Source organism: Euprymna scolopes, chromosome 26, assembly GCF_053919585.1.
Source record: "Euprymna scolopes isolate OS-2025 chromosome 26, ASM5391958v1, whole genome shotgun sequence".
NCBI lineage: Eukaryota > Metazoa > Mollusca > Cephalopoda > Sepiida > Sepiolidae > Euprymna > Euprymna scolopes.
Window position 1 is genome coordinate 101994978 of NC_136507.1, and position 27272 is coordinate 102022249.

The 27272-nt window shown below is 34.1% G+C and overlaps 1 protein-coding gene across 1 annotated transcript in view; it reads left to right on the forward strand.

The window, feature by feature from the left end:
- LOC145247880 (kelch-like protein 26) overlaps positions 1 to 27272 on the forward strand; it is a 218595-nt gene that overhangs the window by 34304 nt on the left and 157019 nt on the right. Inside the window, exon 3 of the mRNA XM_080109491.1 lies at positions 81 to 181. Coding sequence (XP_079965617.1) covers positions 81 to 181 — 101 coding nt within the window. The remainder of the gene's footprint in view (positions 1 to 80; positions 182 to 27272) is intronic.

The following is a 27272-nucleotide window of genomic DNA, read 5'->3' on the forward strand; positions in this document are numbered from 1 at the left end:
TACTAAAGCTAAATTAATCAAAGTTTGTTTCTCTAGGGCTTTTCCTCAATCGAATATTAACATTTGTTCACCTTTTGCAGGTTCGATCCCTCGAAAGGTCAGTGGAGTGAGTGTAAACCAATGCCAACACCAAGAATGAAATGTACAGCCGTTGTCAAGGACAAGCGAATCTACGTCATCGGTAAAATTGCTTTCTTGCTTTTTAAAGCAGAATTCGTGATTGTGTTGGCGTTATTATATGTGAAAATAATTTATCATCGATTGATATGATACCAATGTGTTTAATATTCGATTTGTAATTTGGGGGGTATTCTTATTCGTCATCATTGACTAAACAAATGGAAATTTTGAATTTATTATTTCAATTTGCCTGGAAAGTAACTGAACTCTTGTTTTATTTATATATATATATATATATATATATATATATATATATATAAATATATATATATATATATATATATATATAGTGAAGTGGTGAAGGTTTAAATTAGGGCTAGTTAATCTAAAAGAGAGATGACTTTCGAAAATATCGACGAAAACAGCGACCCGTCCCTGTAGAAAAGTGCCCAGTTGAGACTGAACGAAATAATGTTTTCAATCATCTTTTCGATATTTGTCGTCCGAAGAGTCTAGCTTTAAAACGATACCAATCTCGTGAAAATCCGTCGCTTCTGTCGAAAGTTTTAGGCAGACATACAAACTTACATACATACATTTTAAATAGACAGGTGAGATTTATATTATAGACTAGCGAGGGGTACCCAGCGTTGCCCGGGTGTTTGGAGGTATGTGTGGAAACTCCGGGGGGGTTAAAAAAAAGGTAAGTATGAGGATCGAACCCGAACCATTGAGGCAAATTTGTAAATTAAAGTGTGAAAAAAAAACGTGTGATGTTAACCATTGCCCCATCGCGAGATGATAACGGAATTTATTTAATTACTTGGATTTGGCAGGTGCCCGTTTTAATGAGTTAATGAGGTCAAGTTTCACTGCGGGATAGTATTTCATTTACTGCTGAACGCTCCCTCCCCCCAAGATTATATAGGAAAAAGACTAACCCACATGCGGCGAGCGACAAATGTTGAATATTTATCTTCCGGAAATCGAGCAAATTAAATAGACAGGCGAGCTTCGTTGTTAACTCTGAGATATTACGATTTATATGTGATATAAAACGTTTTTATAAGTTGTGAAGCGAGCGAACGCTTCTCTGAAAAAAGCCTTTTGTAGACATACAGAAAAAGCGAACACACATACAAACATACATACATTTTCGCTTTTATATTTATAGATAGATTTCTTTCAGCACGTAAACAACACCCAAATATTTTATAAAACAAATGTAATTTTGACTCCTATTTCAATATCAATTATTTTTCTGATGAGATGTTATCCTTGACATACAGACATACAGAAAAGGCGAACACACATACATACATTTTCGCTTATATATATATATATATATATATATATATATATATATATATATATATATATATATATATATGAGAGAGAGAGAGAGAGAGAGAGAGAGATTATATTGGACTCAAAAAGTTAAAACTGGTGCAACCAGATCAGGCAGTCGGAAGATGGCTTCCTGTCTCAAATGCACCTACATAATTTTTTTTTTCTGCTCTTTACACAACTAAATCATGTTCTGCGAAGCCCAAAACAGAAACAACAGCCCCCTCCTCGTCCTCCCCCTTTTTCTCACCCCACTTCCCTACTCAACCAAACTAAACTTTACAGATAAACATGTGAAGATATAAAAAGTTTAAAGCATAAAAAAAAACTTTTTTACAGAATAACTGGATTTGGCATTGAATAACCCGAAAATTGTTGATATACCATAAAAAAAACAACAAAAAGTTTTTTTTTTAATTTACCCGTGCGCCATAATTTATTTTTTTCTCTGTCATGAATGACTGAGCTATGAAGTCATGTTTGCTGTAAGGCTAAAAATTAAAATATGAACAATCGCTATTACGTTATGCATGCATAATTTTCCCACTTTTGCACCTTTCCGGTGCTAAAACCCAAATATAAAGTTTCGCATGGGTTTACATACCTTATATATGAAGTTTCATGTTTGTAGATCAAAACTCTATGAGGAGTTTAGTAGGATTTTTTTAAAAATAAAACTATATACGTATGCATAAATATACAGTGGGGAAAATAAGTGTTGGACACATCCTATTATTCTTTATTTAACACATCTTTTATGCAGCGAACGACGCGAAAATTTAACAAGAAATAGTTACTAATTTAACAATAACAAATAACTTTAGAAATTGGAATCTTTTAATGCATAACAAAAATTATATAATAAAAACGAGAATAGCCGGAAAAAAAAGTATTGGACACACTAACACAATGTCATCTAATATTTAGTTGAAACCCCCTTATTGGCTATTACAGCTTCGAGACGTTTTCTATACAACGAAACTAATTTGTGACAAAGTTCAGGTGATGTTTTGGCCTACTTTTCAACACATACTTTCTTCAAATCCTGAATATTACGTGGATCTCGCTGGTGGACCATAATTTTGAGCTCTCTCCATAGATTTTCTATAGGATTTAAGTCTGGACACTGACTGGGCCACTTAAGAACATCTATTTTGTTCTGTACGAACCAATTGGAGGTTATTTTAGCAGTATGTTTGGGATCATTATCTTGTTGAAAGATCCATCCCTGTTGCATACCTAACGCATTGGAAGCAGGCAAGAGATTATTTTCAAGAAATTCCCGATATTTGGCTGCATTCATCTTTCCATCTATAATATGAAGTGGCGCAATACCATTTGAAGCGAAGCATCCCCAGAGCATGGCATTTCCACCACCAAACTTTACAGTGGGGAGGGTGTTTTGGGGATTGTTCGCTGTGCTATCTCGTCTCCATACTCGACGTATAGAGTTAATGCCGAAAAGTTCCACTTTCGTCTCATCGGACCAGATCACATTCTTCCAGTAATCAGCTGTTTTTAATAAGTGGTCTCTTGAAAACTCCAGACGAGCATTAACATGACATTTTTTAGTAATGGTGTCTTTCAAGGTGTACGCGATTTAAGACCGTTGCGTCGGAGTATATTACTAATCGTTGGTTTCGTTACTACTATCCCTGCTTCTTCCAAATCTTTCTGAAGTTCGCCTCGTGTGGTTCTCGGTTGCTGCTGAACTTTTCGTTCAATCTTTCTCACTGCTCGATCCGCCATCTTGCGAGGAGCTCCGGTGCGTGGACGGTTCACGGTTGAGTCATGCACCTTCCATTTCCTAATAAGGTTTCCTATGGTGCTTACAGGGATTTTGAATTGAGCAGATATACGCCAATAACCAATTCCATTCTTGTGCTCGGCAATAATCTTATCACAGACCACTGTAGAAAGTTCTTTACGTTTACTCATCCTGAGAACCTTCACGAGTGATGGCTTACTGGTGACTAATATGTTCCAATACTTTCCAACGACGTACAGTATGATCTATAACAATCGAGAAACTTCTAAAACGTATAATAGTGTCGGCAAATTAAAATACAAATAACAATTTCCAGTATTATTTATAAAAAATAATAAAATATAATTTAAAACAATGTGTCCAATACTTTTTTCCGGCTATTCTCGTTTTTATTATATAATTTTTGTTATGCATTAAAAGGTTCCAATTTCTAAAGTTATTTGTTATTGTAACTATTTCTTGTTAAATTTTCGCGTCATTCGCTGCATAAAAAATGTGTTAAATAAAGAATAATGGAATGTGTCCAACACTTATTTTCCCCACTATATATGGAAAGAGTTTTTGTTTACTATGACCTTTTACGCAAATATTATGCAAGTATAAATCGTGTAGAATATCTGCGTGAATAAAATGACATAATAGTTAACTAAAGATGATCATCCCATGAGAAAACTGAAAAACTAATAAGGAATTAATTAAAATGAATGTTTAATAGAATCTGCAAGTCAGCTAGATCTTTTGCTAGTGAATGCAATTTTATGACCTATATATAAAATAGTTGTATTTTCTTTTTAAATAAATAGAAGAATGGTCCTTGGCGTTTGAGCCGGGATCAAAGTGTAATATGTATTCTGATGCTGCACTTAAGCTAATTTGTCCTTGGTCAATGGAGGAGAAACCCTCTATACTGAGACAATTATTAGTTTTTTATCCTTAGCAGAGTGCCCGTTTTGCCCTTCTTTTGGGAAGCTGGTTTTACCCCACATTAAAAACAATCTTGTGTCACGTATTGTTTTCGTGGGGAACCAAAAAAATACCAATAGAAAAAAATTTTAATATAAATATCAACACACAAAAAACAAATTTATATATATATACTAGCAATTCAGCCCAGCTTTGCTCGGACCCTATGTACTCTTCATAACTTTATGTGCATATATATATATATATATATATATATATATATATATATATATATATTAAAAGTTTGACTCATGATCAGGTAACCTATATCTAAAATTTCAAGTGTTTAGACCCAAAATTGGTGGACGAGTTTGGTAGAGTCTGCAAAGGTCAACTCTTTCAGCTTTGATTCTTTGGCAGCTAAATTTTCGCCTAAAAACTGATTAAAAACTTGCTACATGTTTGAATACCCTTTATGTAAAATTTCAAATGTTTAGACACAAAATTAACTGAATAGCTTGCTAGTGATCGCAAATTTTGCCCCCTTGGCAATCAAATTTTTGGTCAAAAACCGATTAAAAAGCTTGCCTTATGTCTGAATACACTTTATGAAAACTTTCAAATGTTGAGACCAAAAATTGGCTGAGAGGTCAAATTATTTTTAACTTTGACCCAAATTTTGACACCTTAACATTTATTGTTTTGGGCTTAAATCAAGTTAAAAAGTTTGATCCATGTCCAAGTAACCTACAAGTTCAAGTTTTTTTTTTTTTTTTTTTTTACATGGAGTTCACCACTTTAGACCCAAAATTGGCAGAGGAGTTTGGTAGAGTTTTCAAATGTCAAATCGTGTAACTTTGACCCCTTGACAGCCAAATTTCCGACCGAAAATCGATTAAAAAGATTTCCCCAAATCTCAATACTCCTTCTGTCAAATATCGAGTGTGTAGACTGAAAATTGCCTGAATTATCTGGTAGGAAAATGTACACACACACAGACACACACAGAGACAATTTCACTTTATTTATATATGTATATATATATATATATATATATATATATATATATATATATATATATATCATGATTCTTTGGGGTGCAAAATTAAAATATTGCAATCATGAAGGGAAAATTTATTATTCATGTTTAAAAGTAAAATAAGAAAAACACGTTTATAAAAAAGGGGGAGAAAAAGAGAAATAAATAAAGTGGGAGAGTCAGCAGCTCGGTTTCGCTCTCGCTTTTTCAAAGCTGTATCGAGGGATTTAAAACGAAAAAAATCCAAAATGTGTACATTATTAAAATAAAGTAACGTTGCGTTTTATTCGTGGGTGAAAAAAAAAACAGGGGAGCGATTAAAATAATTTAAAGCTTTATTTATTTAATTTTTTTTTTTTTTTGTAATTTCACCCTTATTTTACCTACACCCCTCACTTTTTAACGTGTTTCACTTTTAATCATGAATAAAAAAGTCTTTCATTTATGATTGCAATACGTATATAGAAAGAGAGAGAAAGGGACAGGGCGACAAAGAGAGAGGGAGATAGAACGAGAAATAAAGAGAGTATTTATTTAAGCAGGTTTCTTTTTTGTAATATAACAAAAAAAAAGAATATGGAAGGTAAGTATAGATTATGTTTGAATATATAGTTAAGTGGCAATTTTAGTCATTTAGAACTGCTTCACCGCTCACTCATTTTTAGACCAAATTTTAAACAATTACTAGACTACTCGTGACCTGTTGGGTCAGTATGTTATATTAGCTATGGAACCCATGTATGAGCGTGACACTTGTGACGTAAAGAAAATAGTTTGTTTTTTTTACATAACAGAAACATTTCTATGAAAGTATATTAAAATGAAAACAGAATTGATTATTTTGGAAGAAAAAAAATTACAGTTACTAAATTATAAGTGGTTGGCCATACTTATAGGTAAATATGCACTGAACAGATACCATAATACTTATTATAGTTAAATTAAAATTTTGATATATCTGCTTTTTTTAAATCATTCATTTCTGTATTACGTTTAAGTTATTTTAAACACCACTCTTCCTATGTTAAATAATAATTTCGAAATAATAGCCTTAATATTTCAGCGTCCCAATTGTTCTTTTGTTTTTTTTTTTTGTTTATTTTTGTTTATTTTAACCCCCACTCTTCCCATGTAAAATAATAATTTCGAAATAATAACCTTAATATTTCAGCGTCCCAATTGTTCTTTTGTTTTTTTGTTTTTTGTTTATTTTAACCCCCACTCTTCCCATGTAAAATAATAATTTCGAAATAATAACCTTAATATTTCAGCGTCCCAATTGTTCTTTTGTTTTCGTGTTTAAATTATCCAAATAAACAATTGTTAATACTGTCTGCTTTTTTTTTTAATCGTTCATTTCTGTATTACGTTTAAGTTATTTTGAACCCCACTCTTCCCATGTTAAATAATAATTTCGCAATAATAACGTTAATATTTCAGTGCGCAGGTCATGCGCGCATGCGCAATCGGATGTCATAAACCAGAAAGTGGGTAACATACATCGCTACAAGGTCATTTGAGTTTTATAATTATATAGATTTAAGATCACCTTCTCAGCTATATTGTAGAAAAAATTCAATTTTCGTTCAGTAAAACAAAAGTAATGAAGAATTTACTGGTGTTCAAAATCGTAAAACAAAACGTAAGGAGGTGAGCAACGTTTTTTATGACTTGTTTACCTAGCAATAACTTCACTTCAGCGACTACTGTTGCTACTAATCCACCGCTCTCGCGAAAAGAGAAGTAACAAGTGAAACAGGGAAAATTAAATAATTAAAGGGAAATAATTGGGGGATTTTATTGAAAGCCGACAAGTGCCATACATTGTTATTACATATGTGTATGTTATGTTTATGGGGGCGAAAATATAAGACTTAAATTAAACAAAGAACAAGTGAATTTACTAGAAGCCTGGAAAAATTATGGATTACAATAAAAAAAAATGCCAGCATAAAAAGTAATATGGTGAAGTTTAAACATGGAAAAGTAAAGGACTTGTAGTTAAAACTGGAAAAGAAAAGGACAAGATATTCTAATAAAAAATATAATAAATCTATAACTGAAAATATTGCAGCATTAAGAATTTTTTAATTCAATTTAAAACATTATACAATCAATTTTTAATGCTGCAATATTATAAGTTATAAATTTATATATTTTTTACAAGAATATATTGTCCTTTTCTTCTCCAGTTTTAACTACAAGTCCTTTACTTTTCCATGTTTAACCTTAACCAAATTACGTTTCATGCTCGCAATTTTTCTATTGTAAGAATGCATATTTGACGTATGTTCTGAAAAAAATGAATACTGCCACGTTAATTAAGAGAGGCCTGTTCATAGGTTGTTGTAACTTGGAAAATTGTTCATCTTTTTTCTTTCTTTCATTTTTTCCTCTTCTTTCTTGCCATGTTGTAAAGTCGAAGAAAGAAAAGTCAGTTAATAAAGATCCGCGCGTTTTCTCTCAGCGGTTGTATTTTGAAATGCCAGAATGGAGCGTTGGCTACGCGAGATTAACGTCACGAGTGTGAGTTCCGTTATAGAAGCGTTGATGTAATTTGAATAAAATAAAATACGCATCAGGTGCACTTGAAAGCCAAATCACAACGCAATATTATGAAAATAAACAAATATTTTACTTGTTTGAAATTTAGAAGTTAAATATATATTACGGAGTCAAACTCACTCCTCAGTATTTTGTACAACTTTTTTTCTTTTTTTTTCTCTTCTTTCTTGCCATGTTGCTAATTTTTGGAATGCCTTCTCTGCCCCCTGTTTCTCTGGTTGAAAACTTTACTTTTTCGTGCTTGAGGATTTCAAACTAACTCTTACGTTCTCCGAAGTCACACAGCATGGATCTATATCTTGGGTTAAATGTAATATAAAGAAACATCTCGTTGTACAAGACTTAGGATGCGCTTATAAATCTTGACTTTAATCCGTTGTATCTCCTTGCGTTTCAGTTGCATTGTGTCTTTAGGGGCGAATTTAAGTAATTTAAAATAATTAAAACTTTTACTTCGTTTTGAGGAATCCTCCATATTAATAAGATTTATTTTTGCTAATTTCAGTTTGTTTTTTTAATGCGTATTTAGCAAGTAATAACATTGATTGAGATTGTCGGACTGACTTCCTCATCTTGTTTGTTATAGTCACAACGTTTCGGCCGTTTTGCCCTCCGGCCTTCATCAGGTGTTTTATATCGAACTGGGGAACCGTTTGTTAGGAGTCTCGAACCCAACCCTTTATTATTATTATTATGGGGGTACCGTGTTCGGACTCCAGCTAGGCTCTGGGACATAGTTGCTGATTCTCTGTTTTGAATGTTACTTTTCACTGCCTTCGTTCAGGATTGAACTCAGCACCTTTGGGTAACTGTAAACTTTAATACAACGTCTAGGACCACTCGGCCATATGTCACTATGTCCCAGAGCCTAGCCTCATCTCAAAAATACCGACAATTAAAGTAATAACATATTCGTATTATTTTGATTGTAAGGATTATTGTTCTCATCTTGAGTGTTATTATTACAACGTTCCGGCCGATAAAACCTCCGACCTTCGCCATTTGTATCTGATTGAACTTGGAAATCTGCACAGAATTCCGAACGGAACTTTTTATTTAATCCTTGCGGGCCCTTAGTAAAATTCCGTTGTAAACATTACACTCTTCTGTAGGTTGGAGGTTCAATCCTCAGTGTGGGCGACACCTATTATACAATTGCGAATTACTTAGGATTTCTATCCAGTTATGACGAACGGTACGAAAGAATACTAACCCCGCGGATTAAATATGTTTCCGTTCGAAATACCGTGCAGATTCCAGAGTTCAACAGAAAGATTCCAGAGTTCGACAAGATACACCTGAAGTAGATCGGAGGTTACATCGACCGAAGCGTTGTGAAAATAACACTGAAGATAAGAAGAGTAGTTGGAAGAATCCAAATAATACGAATAATTAATTCTTATCTAAAAAAAAAATCAGAACCATAAATAACAATGTATTTTGGAGAAGAAATTTTCTAAATCTCTTCAGCTCATCCTCCTGACAATGATTCGTCATATTTTACCAAAAAAATATCTGCATGATCATCAATTAAAAGAAAGCAGAAACGAATATATCAGAGATAAAACACACATTGACTACAAAAGAAATTGCCCGTTAAAATCTTAATGTTGCATGCATGACCGTATAATAAGTCCTAAGATGCACCAGACTACCTGTGACAGTTTATAAAGTTTATGTAAACTGGAATAATTCAAATAAAAACCATAAAACCATTGAGCGAGTTCGTGATAATCAATACATTTTCTTGGTAGCAAAATACTAGGCACCGCCAAAACTGGGGGGGCAGGTCAGTACTTTTTGACGGACCGTCTTTTTAAAAATCTACCAAAAATCAGGTAATTATCCGATCAATACGAAATTTTCAGCGATTATTAGGAGAAGAATGAACTTTATAACAGTGTACTTATTTTTCATAAACGATATTTATATATATATTTTTTTTGCTTACAAAACCCCCCCTTGTTTTGAAGTGGGAACAAATATGCTTAAAATAATCATCTGAAACTGAACAAAACATATTGTGTTGTTGTAAGGGACAGAATTATAGATTTAAAAAAAAAAAAAAAAACTTGTTTGCATACCTTATCTTGACGTCTGAATATCAGAACTTCGATTGTGTTTAATTATCCCGCTTTTGAGTTTTGAAGTGTGAAATTCGGTGAATATGTTAAGTAAAATAATTAATTTAAGTTAAGCAAAACAAAAAAAAAATTTTTTTAATATTTATACGAAAAAAGCCATTTTAAAATTTTTGATAAATAAATTAACAATTTTTTTTAGCGAGCCGAATAATGCATGACCATTATTAAACAGGGCATGCTTTGAATAATCGATACAAAAAAAAAATTCGATAAATATTGTGCCCTTTGTGTTAAAAATAGCATCATTTTTTTCGATCCTGTTTGAAAACGTTTGCCGCCTTTCGACTACGGTGGACCAAACGCGCTGAAATATTTTTTTTTTATTCTGCTTTAAATTGCCCCCCACCCCATTTTGGGGAGTCTGGCCCCCACACACATACACATTAAAAACCAAACTCATACAAATGGTCACCCATCTGGTACTGGCCAGCCTCAGCTTAATAATACATTGAAATTTTCGTCACTGAAAAATAAGTTTTTTTGGCCTGTTTGGTCTTCCATAGTTTTCTCCTTATCAGACACAAACGTAAACAGAGTCGCGAAATCGACGCGAAATCTGGTTAGCTATATGAATAAGTGGAATTATTTGAAATTCAGGTACTTATATTATAATATTTTTGCATATTCTCTTAGAAAATCATCCTAAATCTTAGTTAGACAATAAATAAATAAATTAATTATTTCAAAAACCTTTTTTTTTTAATATTTATTTAAAATGTCAATTGTTAACTTTTTGGGAAAATTTAACATTTAAAATTTAATTAAAAATAGTAGAAAAAGTTTTACATTATTCTGTTTTCTATATGATAAAATTCAGGGTTTTATCTTTCTGGAAAAAAAAAAGTTACTCAGAAATAATGGATTTTAATAAATGTAATTTAGTTTTAAAAAACAACAACAACTTGATTTTGCGGCCATTTTTGGCAGTGCCTACAAAATACATATATCTTCCGTTTTCCTGCTTTCCAACTGACTACAATATAATTGTCTTCAAGTCCAATATGAACAAATTCTCGATGAACCATCCCCTTAAGTAATCCAATTTACCAAATTCCCACTACTAACGAGTACTACGATATTTATCCAGTGACCAACGTACACTCATTAATCCTTACTATTGAGTGGCCTCCGGGAAGTGACGACTCCTTTGTAAAAAAAAAAATATGCCAAAAATTGCCAGTTATGAAATCCTTAATAAAATTTACAATAATCCTTTCTGAAAACCAACCATATTTGACGAATATATTTCAGTCTATATCTTACCTGTCCACCAAGTTTTAGTCGCCAGTCTTTGTTTTATGGTTTTTTAATGGTATGTGACACTTAGGTGATCGTCTCATTGTCTTGAATTGATTTAAAACTTACCAGAACTTAACTCTCAGATTTTATGCGCGAGGTTATCTCAATTCACATTTAATATTAGTGAGTATGTTGCAGTCTTTTTGATTCCATAACTTGTGCTATTTTTATATAATGATTCGTAGTTATCACAAGGTATTGTGTGTACTTGAACTTGAATGTGCTTCCTGTGACGCTTATAAACACATACCATACGGCATAATCACGATATAATCACGTTGACACACCGATTTCTGTCAGACCACCGAAATTAAGCAACGTTGAGCCTGGTCAGTACTAAAATGGGTCACCTTGTTGATATTCCAGGTGCTTTCCACTTATCTCGGCATTGTTTCCAATCGGTCTTGGACCTCTCCTTGCCACTGGACCCAAGCAGTGACGATTCAGGAGATGTGTGGTTAGAGGTTGTGCAACACTTGCCCCACAGTTACACGCGCAGCTACCCTTACAGGGGTGTTCATTGTCTTTTGACACTGAACAGAGGCATGGCATATATATATATATATATGTGTGTGTGTGTGTGTGTGTGTGTGTGTGTGTGTGTGTGTGTGTGTGTGTGTGCAGTGGCGCCAAAAAACCCCGCATTTGTCATTTTTTTCAAAAACCGCAAATTTAAGCTAAATTGAATGTAAAAATATACCTCATTTAATTCGCCATTTATTCTTCTATACTTTTATTTGCACCAAGCGAAAGATGCGACTAAATGTATATATATATATATATATATATATATATATATATATATATATATATATATATATATATATATATATATATATATATATATATACTGCGTATCAAATTATTAACGAGTTTACATTTTTTTAAATATTTAAGGAACGAGTGAATAAAAATCCATGAAACTTTGAGAAAGTGCTTACAATACTATTCAGCTATTCCAGTCAGAAAATAAAAGTATTTAAAGCAGTATAAGCGAAACTCTAGCAGATGATAGGAATATCTGTTGATTTTAGTGTGTCAAGTTATTAACGAGGTTGAGAAAAAACACAATATACCCATAACTTGTTTAATGTAAATAATTTTCAAACATTAAATGACCTAGGAAAAATGCTTAGAACACAATAACTACATAGCTAGTTCCACGTTGACATAATTAGTTAGGGGATATGCAATCCTTTTAAAAGACGTTGGTCCACAGAATTAGTCAAATTTATGTTTTGGTCAACAGTTAATCCTCGCCATACCTCTTGGAGAGTATTCCACAACTCATCTTTGCTCTTAAATTGGGGTCTACTTGCATAGATGCGTCGCTTCATGATACTCCAAAGGTTTCAAATCTGGTGAATTCGCAGGCCACTCCATCTTCCATAGCCCAGAGAACTCCAGTTGTTGCAAATACTCTTTGTTTTTGTTTGCAAGGGAGCATTATTCTGCATAAAAATAATGGTTGTTCGTAACGTTAACTTTTGCTTTTTCAGCCATGGTTCAAAGTGCTCCTTCAGAAATGCTATGTAAGCATTTGACTTCATGTTTACGCGTTTTGGGACTCTTCATAGGCCAACTAAATTACCTCCGATAATCCCAGCCAAAATCATTATCCCACCACCTTGTTGGCGCCTTAAACGCTAATGACGATGTCGTCCATCTAGGACCCATCCCTTGCTCTCGCCATCTGAGCCATCAATAGTGACACGCACTTCATCCGTGAACAAAACTTTGGAAAAATCTGTTTTCATGTTGTACTCTGTCCATTTCAATCAGTTTTGTATGTGATGTTGCTTTAATGGAGGTTTTGTCATAAGCTAAACAGACTTTGGCACTTCTTTCAGAAGGCGACATCGAGTACTTTTTGAGATATTCTTACATTCGGTCTTAATCAAAAACTTCTCGACTTGTCTGCCCAGGGTTCTTAACAGCTTCATGTTTAATTTGGAGTAGAGAACGGCGTGAAACAACTCTAGATTTGCTTTTATCAGCTCGCTTACGTACCTTTGTAGGGTCCTTGACAAACTTCATCACAGTTTGATGGTACCTTCCTATCATTTTCGATATTCCGAGGGTAGTTTTACATTTTGCTAGCTGTTCTGTAATGGTACTCTTTTCAGAACTACTCAAACCACCTTTATGACCCATTTTATTCATATTTATTATTGTTAATAATTTGACACGCCTCAAATACTGTGGATTTAGCAATTACGATGGTAAATTGTTTACATTGCGCGGAATAGTACGAAAATTTCACAGTACGCGCAGCTCAGCATTGCCAACGTTTCTGAAGCTTTTGATACGAAACTACCGGTAAGTTTCTGAAACTGGTCTTGTTAATAATTTGACACGCAGTGTATATATATGAATATATATATATATGTGTGTGTGTGTGTGTGTGTGTGTGTGTGTGTGTGTGTGTGTGTGTGTGTGTGTGTGTGTGTGTGTGTGTGTGTGTGTGTGTGTGTGTGTGTGGAAAGAGATAGTGAGTGAACCATATTTAGATTGATAGATAGATAACTATTAATACATTTAGTTCTTATACACTTGCCTTTGGGAGGCCGTAAAGTTAGACACCGGAGATCTCATTCCCTAAAATTACGAACTCTAGATTGAATCCTAAATTATTATTTTTAGCGTTTTTTTTCTACATCTCCTTCTCCGACCGAGGACTAAATAGATCAAAACGCAATGGTCAAACAGTTTTTGTTTTGTTTTTTTTGGGTTTTTTTTGTTTTTTATGGAAGCATTCTGGTAAGAGCTCCATTTTTTTTTACTGTAAGGATTTGCTTGTAACAGATTTACACGTTTTTCGTCTTCTTTTCTTTTCTCCCACCTGGTATTTTTATCCTTGATCTGTTTGTATTTTTTTTCAGTCGAGATGACCTCATCTTTGTTTGACCGTCTTTGCACTATTGTTCGTCCATTACTGCGCAGAAAACGATCAATTCGTGTTTCTTTTTAAATGCATTAACGTTGAATGAACTCGACAAGTTTGACGTCTTCTGCTTGTCCGTTTTTTTGTTAACATCAACTTATTTATAGTCGATTCTGTACAAATGGTAAGACAATTATTGAATATGTTTCGGCTGTCATCGATTTTGACTGTTTTCTTTACTGCTTATAAGTGATGTGTTTTCGTTTCTTTTTTACCAACAACGATTGCTAGACATTTCTGCCATTATTTGATCGCAATTCATGAACAAATATCGTGGAACATTGCCTTTTAGATGGGTTCAACCATTTTTCATATCAGCTATGTTCGCTTTGATATCAACTTACTGCCGAACCACAAGACTCTTCTTTGCTGTTATGAGACGCACCCTCCAAGGCATTACCTCTTCATTCCGGAGTTGGTTTATTGCCGATTCCTTGAGCTCTCTATTTATGAAAGTCATTCCAGACAAGGCAATTTGTCACTTTATGCAAGAAGCTAAATAAGAATAGATGATTATCGCAAAGAAAAAGCATATCTACCGACCTTATTCTCGAAAATAGCATGGCATGAAGCCACTTGATGTAAGGAGCTAACAAGTACAAACGATAATTATTGCAAATACAGAAGATTGTTGGCATTAGTCTTGGAAAGAACAAGACTATAAGCAGGAGGAACACAGTCAGCAGAAAGATACTTCCACACGCCTGCAATTCTTGGAAACTGGAATTAGAAGCTGCATTAAGTATTAAAATAGCGAATCAATAATGAATACAAGACCAACGAGTCAAACGAGCTGAAGCAACGCAATTAGGAAATAAATCGGACAATTCTGAAGGACACATGTCCTAATGATAATCCTTCTGAGATATGCCAAGTGTTATCAACATATTTTACTCACCCAAGGGAGAGATCTTTCCTTCAGATCAAATTATTAAACCTTGCTGTAGTGGCAACATGTGTGTGCGTGTATGTGTGTGTGTGTGTGCGTACTGTATACTGATGGCATATATATATATATATATATATATATATATATATATAGTCGCACTGATGTGATGCGAAACAGCGAAACAGTACTGTATGTGGATGAATAAATATATATATATATATCTATATATCTATAAAAACAGAGATGTGTGTGCCACAGACGATTTCTGATTGGTTAATCCAATAATCACATCTCCTAAAAAACTATGGTTCGTAGGCTCTTACCTTTACCATAAAATATTATGGCTTGATTTATTGTCCATCTTGGAAGGGTTTAATTTTTTCCTAACTTGCGATTTACAAATTAAAAAAATACGAAACTTACAATCTAACAATCGAACCTCCGACATCACGGCCGCCATTATGAAACTAAACCAAAAAAAAAAAAAAAAAAGCGCCTTCACTCGTGGTCTTTACATTTCGGGTTTGGGTACTTGTGCAGTTTTCCATTGACATTAAAAAATGGAAATATTTAAAAAAATATATATATATTGTACGTACTCGTCATGGGATAAAGTTTTCCTACAGAAAAAATCACGTAATTTCATCAAGTAGTTATTTTTTTATAGCGAAAAAAGAAAAAAATCAACGCTACAAGCGAGTCAGGGGGATTTCCCCATTTTTTTTTTTATAGCGAGGCCAAATTTCGCGAATTTGGCCTTTTTTTAAAGCAGTTTGGCCTTCAAATTTCTGTTTGGCCTTTTTCTTCACCGATGAAATAAAAAAAGCAAATAAAAACAACGCAATAAAACTTTTAAAAATACGGCACACTTTTGTTGTTCTTGTTTGTTTTTTTTTTGGTAATTTTCCTTATTTTTTTATTTTTTCAAGATAATACTATTAAATGGACACTATTATGCCAAATTAGCCCCCCCCCCCCGAAAAAAAATGCACAAAAATTCGAGATTTAAGGTTTTGACGAGATAATTTAGCGAATTGTCCGGACTATTGCGAGAGAACCATCCATTAGTTTTTCCTGAAATTTTGCCACAAATTGTATTTCAATACATAGATGTGCATAGTAACAACATTTTTTAGCCGAAAATTTCCGTTGCGTCCCCAGATTTCATCGGTGAAGAAAAAGGCCAAACATAAATTTTGAAGGCCAAACTGCTTTAAAAAAAGGCCAAATTCGCGAAATTTGGCCTCGCTATCAAACGATTTGACCTTTGAGAACTCTACCAAACTCCTCCTACAATTTTGGGTCTAAACACGTGATATTTTAGATATAGATTCCTTGAACATGGATCTAACTTATTACCTTTACTTGATCCCTAAACAATAAATGTTAAGAAGTCATAATAGGGGTCAAAGTTTAAAAAATTGACCGTTTTTTTTCTCAGCATTAACCTCAAAACACCTGGGCAACGCCGGGCACCGATTGCTAGTATATATATATATATATATATATATATATGATTACTTCATTTAATCACATAAATTAATATACAAAAATATAATTTTATGCGTAAGTTTTTAGTATTTATTCAACAGTGCTTAATACATAGGTAGAGCCAGATAGTAAGTTATAAAAATATATATTTAAAATTATTTTAATATTTAACTACACGTAGGTTGAAAATAGGTCAGCTTACTTGGATATCTACCTTTCCCATGAAAACACACACACAAAGGAAGAGGTGAACCTATGGTCAACTGTACCTTTGTCCTGAAAGTGCCCGCCCATTGATTAATTAGGTTGGGCGCGGTGGAAACTAGGAAGCTGATTGGCTAACTAAAAATCCAATAGCATGTGCGTACATAAAAAACGCGAGGTAACCTTAATTCTTTGCATAAGCCTGGCGAATTCTCCCGAGAATAAAACGCGGAATACTTTGAAAAAGCGTAATTGCCATATATATTTTATAACTTACTACTTACTATGTTTATATATAGTGTATAGTTATATATAAATTTGTGTATCGTCTAGTGGTATAAAATGTTCTAATGAGTGTGCGTATAATCTAATTTTGCTAGTTTTTGTTGAATTACTGCGTGTATAACACTTACGACAGTGTTGATATATTAACAGATACAGTTTAACAACGAATATGTAACATTTCCAGCAGAAAGGGACAAATGACTGTCTCTGGGGGTTTATATTAGCAAATGGAGAATCATACCTGGTTTATCTTTGGTCTTGATTTTACGGGTCATCGGAAAAGCTGCAAATGAAGATCCATACATCTCGAGGCATTAATAATATTTACAGCAGCTTTATTCCCGATGTCTTCCCCATTGGAAAGCTGCAAAGCTGATCCAAGACTCTTAAATTCCACATCCTCCTCTTACTTGGATCCATCACAGTTCGTGTACCGTCTTTCTCCCACCACTGTTTACCGAGTCGGTCTGCTCTCACTGAGTCCTGAGTGTTGATTACAAAAAAGATACGTGTCTTTTAAGATCTCTCCTTAAGACCACGTCATCTTAAGTGACCTCTACGTCATATACGTCAGACTCGAGAGGTCAATCCTATTTTAAAATTATTGTTTGTTTCTAACATACTTTTCTGTTAAAACAAATAAATAATTTCATCTGTAAACATTCATTTTGCTATGATAGCATGTTTTTTTTTTAATTTTATAAATTTAATAATGAACATAATAATCGCCGACCAGCACATGTATCGGCGTTTCTCTGCCAATATCTTATATATATATATATATATATATATATATATATATATATATATATATATATATATATATATTTACGGGGTACAAAATTTTATTATGGCTATGTAAAGTCTTAATATATATAGCTTCTGAGACCTTCTCTTTGCAAACAAAAAGAGAATCTCTTAGGGCTTAATCTAGTTTCTATTTAATAATTAATCCACCCTCCCCCTTCTCCCCCTACTTTTTCATCTCCGATTCATTGTTCCCCCTTTTCTTTTTAAAACATAATTAAGCTCGATTTTAGCTCTGTTGAGCGAGCTTCAAATCCGGTCAGCTGACGCATTCATTTTTATTTTTTAATTTCACAATTTAAAATAATGTTTTCGAACAAGTTTAAATTTAGTCTTTACATAGCCATAATATATATATATATATATATATATATATATATATATATATATATACTAGTAAAAGTACCCGCGGTTGACTGGGTTCAAAAGCAGCCTTCAGAAAATGGACTCTCATTTATGGAAATATGATAGGTTATGAAAAGGAAGGGTTCTAAAGAGATAGCTTCGAATTTGGGGATATCAAACCAAAGAAAAATATGATGAAAGTAAAAATAAAATAGATAAACCCCATAATTTATTATACCATACCTGTTTACACTGAAACACTTATCAAAATAGTTTGTGGATCTATATTAAAAAAAAACCTTGTTAAACTTTGTGGCATATTTCCATTCTATGGAGGTCAGGCGCGAACGAACACCCCATAATTTTATTATACCGTATTTCTTCAAATTGAAACATAATTATCAAAGTATACTTACGCAGATAGATATGAAAAGTATTTATTAAAGTTTGTGCCTATTTCCATTCTATGAAGGCCAGGCGCGAACGCAGACCCCACAATTTTATTATACCATCCCTATTTAAGTTAAAACATACTTATTAAAGTATTCTTATGTACATCTATATCAAAAACACGTGTAAATGTTTGTGTTTTTTTAATTTTAAAATTTTTAATTTCTATACTTTGTGGACCAGGCGCGAACGCATACCCCACAATTTTAATGAACCACCGTTCTGCCAGATCAAACATACCCATTCCTGCGTCTCGATACATCTATCATTATATGTAATCAGTTTTTTAAAATAGTCACCCATATAGGAGCCTATTCGTGACCAGACACACACGCACAGACATTCAGCTTTATATTATATATATATATATATGTATATGTATATATATATATATAGAGAGAGAGAGAGATAAATACTATTTCTATATTTCTCATATATATATATATATATATATATATATATATATATATATATATATATATATATATATATATATAAGACAAGAGTATGAAATGAAAACACAAAACTATATATAGGTAGATATAGAGTGGATCATTTATTTAATAGTGGAATACAGGCAAAATTTGGGGGATAGACGGGACTCTTTATGCCAGGGCATTTCGAACCCTAACGCATCTCATCAGAAGAGCAGAAAAGGTGCTAGGTAGCATGGGGGAGATGCGGAGTCTAGCGTAAGGTTCGTTAGGGATGAAAAGGATAAGAGGAGTTACAGATTACTGGGGGAAGCTTTAATGGATTCTAAGTAAATAAGGAGAAGCTTATTATATATAGTATAATATATAAGAATATAAGTTGTCTTTAGCATAGTATAGAGATTAAGTGGTATATGTGTTATGGTTGAATAGGGGGTGTATTGTTACTGTGTGGTAATTAATTTTAACGGGTTATGTGGTGTCTATCTTCTATGGAGTGGGTACTTTTTTTAATTAATAGGGGGGGTTAAGTAAGGTTGTAAAACTGAGAGGTAATACGAGGCAGTATATTTATACATTTCTGCTGTTATGATATAGGGAATATGATCATGAGGGGTAGGTCAGGGATTAGGATGGCAATGGCTATGAGTGCTTATAATATTTTTTTTTTTTTTTTTACATTTTCACCCCAAACAAGACACATTGCCACTTTGGTGTAGGGGGCTACTATCAGGGGAAACAACTACTTGGGTACTATGTAGGGATTTGGGCAGAAAGATGTTGTTGCACGTTGCACTTGAACTTATGCATGTCAGTACCGTTGGGGAAGCAGTGACCTGGAATGGAATTCCAAAGTCTAACAATTCTGGGGAAGAAACTACTGGAGTAGAAAGATCTTTTACATCTAGGGATCTCTACAGTGTGGGGGTGGGATTTTGCAGCTTGTCGGGTCTGTCGACGGTGTTCACGTCGTGGGGGCATAAGTGCTTGCAGTTCGTCAGAGCATTCACCATTAAAATACTTGTAGAAAAGGCAGAGGGATGCAACATGTCGTCGATGGCACAGATGCTGAAGCTTAGATGCCAGTTCAGGGCCTATCAGGTTTGCGACTCTCTTTTGAACCTTGTCAAGGAGCGAGAGACTAGTAGCAGATGCACCAGCCCAGATGTGACAGCAATACTCCATACCTGGGCGAATGGTGGCCTTATAGAGGTACAGGATACTTTCGGGTGTTAGTAGTTTTCTAGCACGGTAGAGAGAGCCCACCTTTCTTGCAGCGGCCCTGGCAATGCCTTCAATGTAATTGTTCCAACTCATGTTCCCTGTGAACGTTAGGCCAAGGAGTTTGAAAAATGTACTCTCAGATAAAGAGTCGTTGGCCATTGCTATAGGTTGTAGGGAGGGTTTCTTGTAATTATTGAATGAAACTAGTTTAGTCTTGGCAGCATTGAACGCGACCAACCACTTTTGTCCCCATTCCACCACAGATTGGAGGTCTTCCTCTAGTGTTTCTGCCATTTCTTTAGATATATGTTCATTTTTTTTTCCTGTCGTGCCTGCTATAGCGTGTGGTGTCATCAGCATATATACCCATCTCAGAGGCAATTTGTCGGGAGGACATTTATGAATATCAGGAACAGTAGAGGTCCAAGGATAGATCCCTGGGGCACTCCCGCATTTATATCATATTGTTTAGATGTACGACCGTCGAGGAAAACCTGGATTTTTCTCTTATCTAAGAAGGATTTAATTATGTTAAATATTCTACCAGTGATACCGTATGATCTAATCTTCCTGAGGAGACCCTCATGCCATACCCTGTCAAAAGCCTTAGATATTCTACCGCTCTGCCCTCTCCCGCTTTGACCAGTGAATGGTATATGTGTTCAGAGATTACAGTGAGGATGTCTGCTGTGGAACGGGCTTGTCTAAATCCATATTGTTGGTCGGTCAGAAGTTTAGCATCTGTGAGGTGCTGGACTAGAGCATGGTTAATTAAGGTCTCAAATATTTTGGCAAAAAGTGGGAGGAGGCTAATAGGGCGATAATTTAATGGGTCAGTTCTTTCGCCAGAATTCTTGAATACTGGTACCACAGAAACAGTTTTCCAACAGCCCGGAAAGCAAGCTTCATTAAGGCATTTGTTGTAGAGTTTGGAGAGAACTGGAGCTACTTCGGCTGAGCACTTTTTTAATAGCACAGCTGGGATGAGGTCGGGTCCACATGCTTTTGAAGTGTCAAGGTTTTTTATGATAGCATGCACCTGAGCAGGGGTGATTTTCAGATCGTCTAGCGTGGCGTCTGTCCGCATAGGAAATTGAGGTATGGAGTGGTTGGGAGGGTCCAGTGTGGTGTTTGAGGCAAACCGACTGGCAAGCATGTTAGCCTTCTCGGTTGCTGAGCAAACAACCTGTTGAGTGCCCATTATTTACTACACTGTTGTAGATTTTCCAGAAGTCTTGAGTTCCTAGTTTTTGTGCTTCGATGCGTTTTTTTTAGTGGTTTCCGTAGATCCCCTCTTAGCTGTCGCTATTTCTTTCTTAACGTTACTTCCAGCTTCTTTGTACTTCTGTCTGTTTGAACTGGACTTATGTCGGTTAAACCTGCGGAATGCATGCTGCCTTTGAGCAATGGCAGTTGCGCAAGTCGAAGTAAACCATTGGGGAGATTAAGTATAAATATTGATGTTAGAATGAGGTAGTAAGGGAACCATACTTACTTATGAGAGTGGTAAAGATATACCAAATAGTAGTAGGGTGATTATAATAGTATGGAAGATAATAGTAATGACAGTTATAATAATAGTTGTAATAATAGATTTGGAAATAAATTATATGCAAGATTAAATTTGAACACAAAAAAATTAATATTAAGAAAAATACAATAAATTAAATAAATAAAAATAAAGGCAAAATTAAAAGTAAACTTTAAATTTAGACATTAAATATAATGTTACCAATCGTTATGATAAAGTTAAATTCAAAATACTATAATAACATTAAAGATGAAGATAATGGTAGCAGTATTGGTTAAAATGATGTCAATTATAATGAAGATTATAATAATAATGATGAACAAAAACAATGATGATAATAACAATAGTAATAGCGATAAAAGCAGTGTAGTAATAATAATGGTAATTCTTCTGCTACCACCTTCAAATATCACCAAGACCAACACCAATAATAATAATGTAAACACTACATTATTACAGGTGCATGAAAGAAAGGGATACAGACAGTTAAGGGGTTAGAATAGCAGGAAATAGGGTTATGGGGTGATGGGTGAGTGGACTGGTATAAAATAAAATACAATAATATAGAGAATGTATATATATATATATATATATATATATACATATATATATATATATATATATATATATGTTTTGAGAAAAATAGAAAAACCGAATGAAATTATTAAAAAAATCAACGTTTCGTCCTTATTTCAGAGGACATCTTCAGGATATTGAAGTAAAAATGCAAGAAAAGAAAAAGTCATAAATCGTACGAAAAAGAGAACAGTTTTTGAATCCTACCCATGTCGGGAAGAACAAACATATGTGTGCGTATATATATATATATATATATATATATATATATATATATATATATATATATATATACTCACATATATACGCGCACACATACATATATCCGTAAAAAAAAAAATTGAATAATAAGTCGGGGAAACGTGATAGTTCGGTGAATAGAGGCCCGTTGGTTTAAATTAAAATATTGCTTCACTAGGAGCGGTAGTATCAAGCGTCCACCTTAAAACTTATAATTTTCTTAAAGCTCGATTAGAGGGCCATCAAATCTATGTTTAAATAGACAGGCCAAGCCTAGAGAGTTGAATACATACTTTCTCGCTTGTGAACACGAGGTAAGGTCCACCGAATCGCCATAACTGCTTTCTGTATTAGTATTAATCTCCGAAGGATTCAGAAGTATAGTTTTTAGCAGTCCTTTAAGTATCCATTTTTCTCCAAGTATTTGGGGGGAGGGGGTCTTTCGTGGATACTTTTAGTCTGGTGAATTCTATTCCTCCTAATGTGGCTGACGAAAAACTGTATTTTCTCAACAAAGGCTCCGATGATTGTAATTGCCTAAAGCAGGAGTAATTTAACTGAGTTCAAATCTTGGTCATATTATCAGTGGGAGTCTGCGACTAGATGTGACGTTTTGCTGGTAGTCGGAGGGGCATGATAGTGAGGATATATGTCTGTATGGGTGACGGGGGTTGGCTGGGTTGAATCGGGGGAGCTTTTCTTGGGTTATATTTTCGGTACATTTAAAAGTTTTAAAGTAATTCTACTGGGTGGAGGTCTACTACGCTTATGTTTACATTATTTCTTACTGGGGGGGGCTCGCCCGTGAGGTTTAGGGGTGGTGATTAGATAGTACTAAATTTAGGTTTTAAGTCTATCACCCTAAGCTGTATTTTCGTTGGGTCTGGATTGTATATTGTTTAGGTCATATCCTCTTTGCATCGTGTGCTAATTGGTGATTTGGTTGCATTTTAACAGGTGGTGTTAAGTGCGCATGTTTACCGGCGGGGGGGGAGACTTGTTAGACAGAGTTGTTTATGGGTCTATGATTATTGTTGATATATTGTTAATTAGGCATTGCCAAGATGTATGCTATTCTAGGTTGGAAATTTATTTAAAGTTATGTAAAGGTTATGTGTTCAGAGGGTGTGCTAATATTTTAAGGCGGTTTAAAAAAAAAATTTTTTGTTTGAAGTGTTGTCGAGTAATCCTAAACTAGGGGAAACGGTTGATGATGGATATTGTTGCCTTTTATAGATGGCGAGGAAGCGCAATGATCTAGTTCCTGTCCGGTGGTGTATTTTCAGTGGCTTTAAATGCATTTACATATTTGAACTTTCTCTTGTGTCTGCAACTGCAAATTATCTCTTGTTTTGAATTGAAGATGTTTAATTTTTTAGGCGCCATTATAATCTCGGTCGCCTCTGCGTTACATAGGATGCAGTATTTATATCCTGGGCTGTATGACTTGGATCTTCTTAATATTTTCCATTTTAATGTAAAGTCTATTTGTTTTGTTTCAGGTTTCTAACTAGGTTAGATAGGGTAGTTTTTTATTTTAGAGTTCTCCTTTGAGGATGAATGTAAATGGTTTGCAATTCTAGCCTTTATCGGGAAGGAGGATAATCTTATGTAATTGTGTATTATAGAGTCTGTGCGTGGTGTATCTAGGGGTTCTTCATTTATCAAGGGGTGGCTTGAGTTTCTATGTTCAGGTTCCGTGTAGCTTATATCTATCTGCTCTGTGGTCAGTTGTTCAGATTGTGTACTATTGCTTATTGGATTATGTGGATTCTCACCAGTGTAACTGGTACTATAGTCTTGGGCTGTCAGGTTGTTATTTGTCGTATTAGGCGGGAGTTTTCATACTGTACATGAATATATGACGTCTGAGTGTACACCGTCATTCTCCAGTGGGCAGCTAGTTGGGTTGTTACAATTGCAGTTTGGTTGGGCTAGACTATGGTTGCTATTAAATATTTTCTGCGCTGATTCTATTTTCTTATTATTAGTACTTATAATAGTTTGTGCTACATTAGGCATAGTTGAGAAGGATAATTTTATAGAGTTTTTATTTAGGACCGTGCTGTATATGTGAGGATACTTGAAGGAATCTTCCACTAATTTAAAAAATGCTTTAGGGATATTAGTTTGGATGTTATTATTATAGGGGGGTTGAACCAAATATTCGACTTTCTTCTGATCCGTTTTTTGGGGGGTGTTTGTTCAACTTGGAGGAGCTTTTCATCTTCAAGGAATTGATCTTTCTCTTTTCCTTTTACTTAAAGCTATATATATATATATATATATATATATATATATATATATATATATATATATATATAATTATTTCCACAACCAAATAATCTCGCAGTTTACAAGAGCCAGGACAGCCAACAAACCGGAAGACTTCCGGTTTGTTGGCTGTCATGGCTCTTGTAGGCTGCGACATTGTTTGGCTGTGGAAATAATTATATAATCTCTCACATTCTGAATATATATATATATATATATATATATATATATATATAACGACTTCATTTACTCACATAAATTAATATTCGAAAGTATAAATTTATGCGTAAACTTTAAGTATTTACTTTAACACTGTTCAATACGTAGGTAGAGCTAGGTAGTAAGTTATAAAATATATATGGCGATCAAGCTTAATCGCCATATATATTTTATAACTTTACATATATATATATATATATATATATATATATATATATAAAACATTAGAAAAAAAGTATAATAACCAACAGCAACTAAAATATTGAACTATGTTTCTCTTTAAATCTTATGTTTAAAAAAGTAAATTATATAAGGGGTGGGTTAGAAAAAAAATCAATTAAGACGTCTTTCGGCCGACACTTTTCTAAATAAACATCTGCAACGACGGACAGCGTCGTTTAAAAAAAACAATGGTCCAAACTAGCGGTGGTAGAGAAAGATATATAAAATAGTATGGTGGAAAGAGAAAAAGAAATAATCTTATCGAACACCCGTAAGTTCTAAATTATTGTTGTATACCTTCTGGCGCAAATGAATAGTGGGACAGGTTACCTCAATATTCCATAAGAATATTTCACTTAGTGATGCAAGCACCAAGATTGTTACAAATGACGTTCAGAAAATACATTTTAAGAAAAGAACGTTAGCCATCAGAAAATTCAAGATGGCTACCAGTTTTCAAGATGGCTGCAGAAGCAAACCTGACAAATTTCAATTTTGGTGGTTGTTTCACCAAGTGAAAGATTGTTTCAGCAATCTGCCCCACTAGAATAGACACCATCTCTAGAACGTTTTTAAACGATGTTGCCCTTCGCTGCCAATGTTTATGTTGAAAAATGTCGGCCAAAAGCCGTCTTAATAGAGATTTTTTTCTCTTCCCCGCCTCTTATTTACACCACTTTTGTCTAATTTGTGTGGGGTTTTTTTTAATATTGACTTGGAATTAAGGAGAAAAAACATATTAGAAGTATATTTTAGTTTCTGTTCGTTATTACATTTTTTTCTTTATAATATCTGTTGAAACTATAAAAAATAGAGTACCTTAACAATTAATAATAATGGAAATGAACCCAGTATTAATTAAATGTTTAATAAAATTATGCACCCATAAAATGTTTTAGGCCGAAGTGGCGAAAGCTTGTACGTGAAAGTTGTGATGCTCTAGAGAAAAGGAAACAGGCCCACAGCAATGTTAAGCGAGAGCTTCACAAAGATTTAATTGATGGTCTTAACCATGACACACAGAGCTGGAAATGCCACACTTGTGAACGAGTGCTTTTGTCAAAAGCTGGCTACGACAACCACCTTAAGTCACGCAAAACTTCTCTTCAGGTCAGCTTTGCACTTATTAGTCCGAACCAAACGATTCGCTTAACATGCAGCAAAGTTTGCAAGTCTACTGCTGGTTTGAGAAGACATGTGATTGTTCATAGGAATACCCTTCAACCTCTAGAGGAAGTCAATTCGATGGAAATTGCTCAATTTGTATGTCACATCTGCTTAAAGATGTGTAAATCTGTGGTGGGAGTGCAGAGTCATCTGAGATGGCATGGACGGCAAGATTGGGAGAACTCAATGTGACGGCGATCATCTGGAAAGATGCAGCAATCATCATCATATGTATATGTATGTAGATATTATACATATATTTACATATATATATATATATACATATATATATACATATATATATATGTATATATATATGTATGTATATATATATATATTAGGTGTGTAACTTCACTATAAAATAGATTCGAGCTTCATTCTCTCGTGCAATTAGTCAAAAGGGAAGCAACTGCGTTTTCCCTTACGATACAGAAATTCTGACAATATAAAATGAAAAAAATAATAGAAACGATCTTAAAATAATGTAATAATAACATTAGTTAAAAGAAGAAAGAGACGGATGATGACGGCGGCGGCGGTGGCGGCGGCGGCGGCGACGACGACGACGACGACGATCACGACGATGCCAGCGTTCATTCATTTACACTGAACTGAAAATTCAGGTTTTTCACATCGGTTTTCTCCATTTCTTTTCAACTCGTTTCATTGCGGTTCGTTTTTCTCCTTCCGTTGCGCCTTTATATTCATTGAGATGCCATTGTTCCAATCTCGACCGTCTTGGTGCATCAATGATCGATTAATTTGTGCGTCCGTTTGTCACGCTC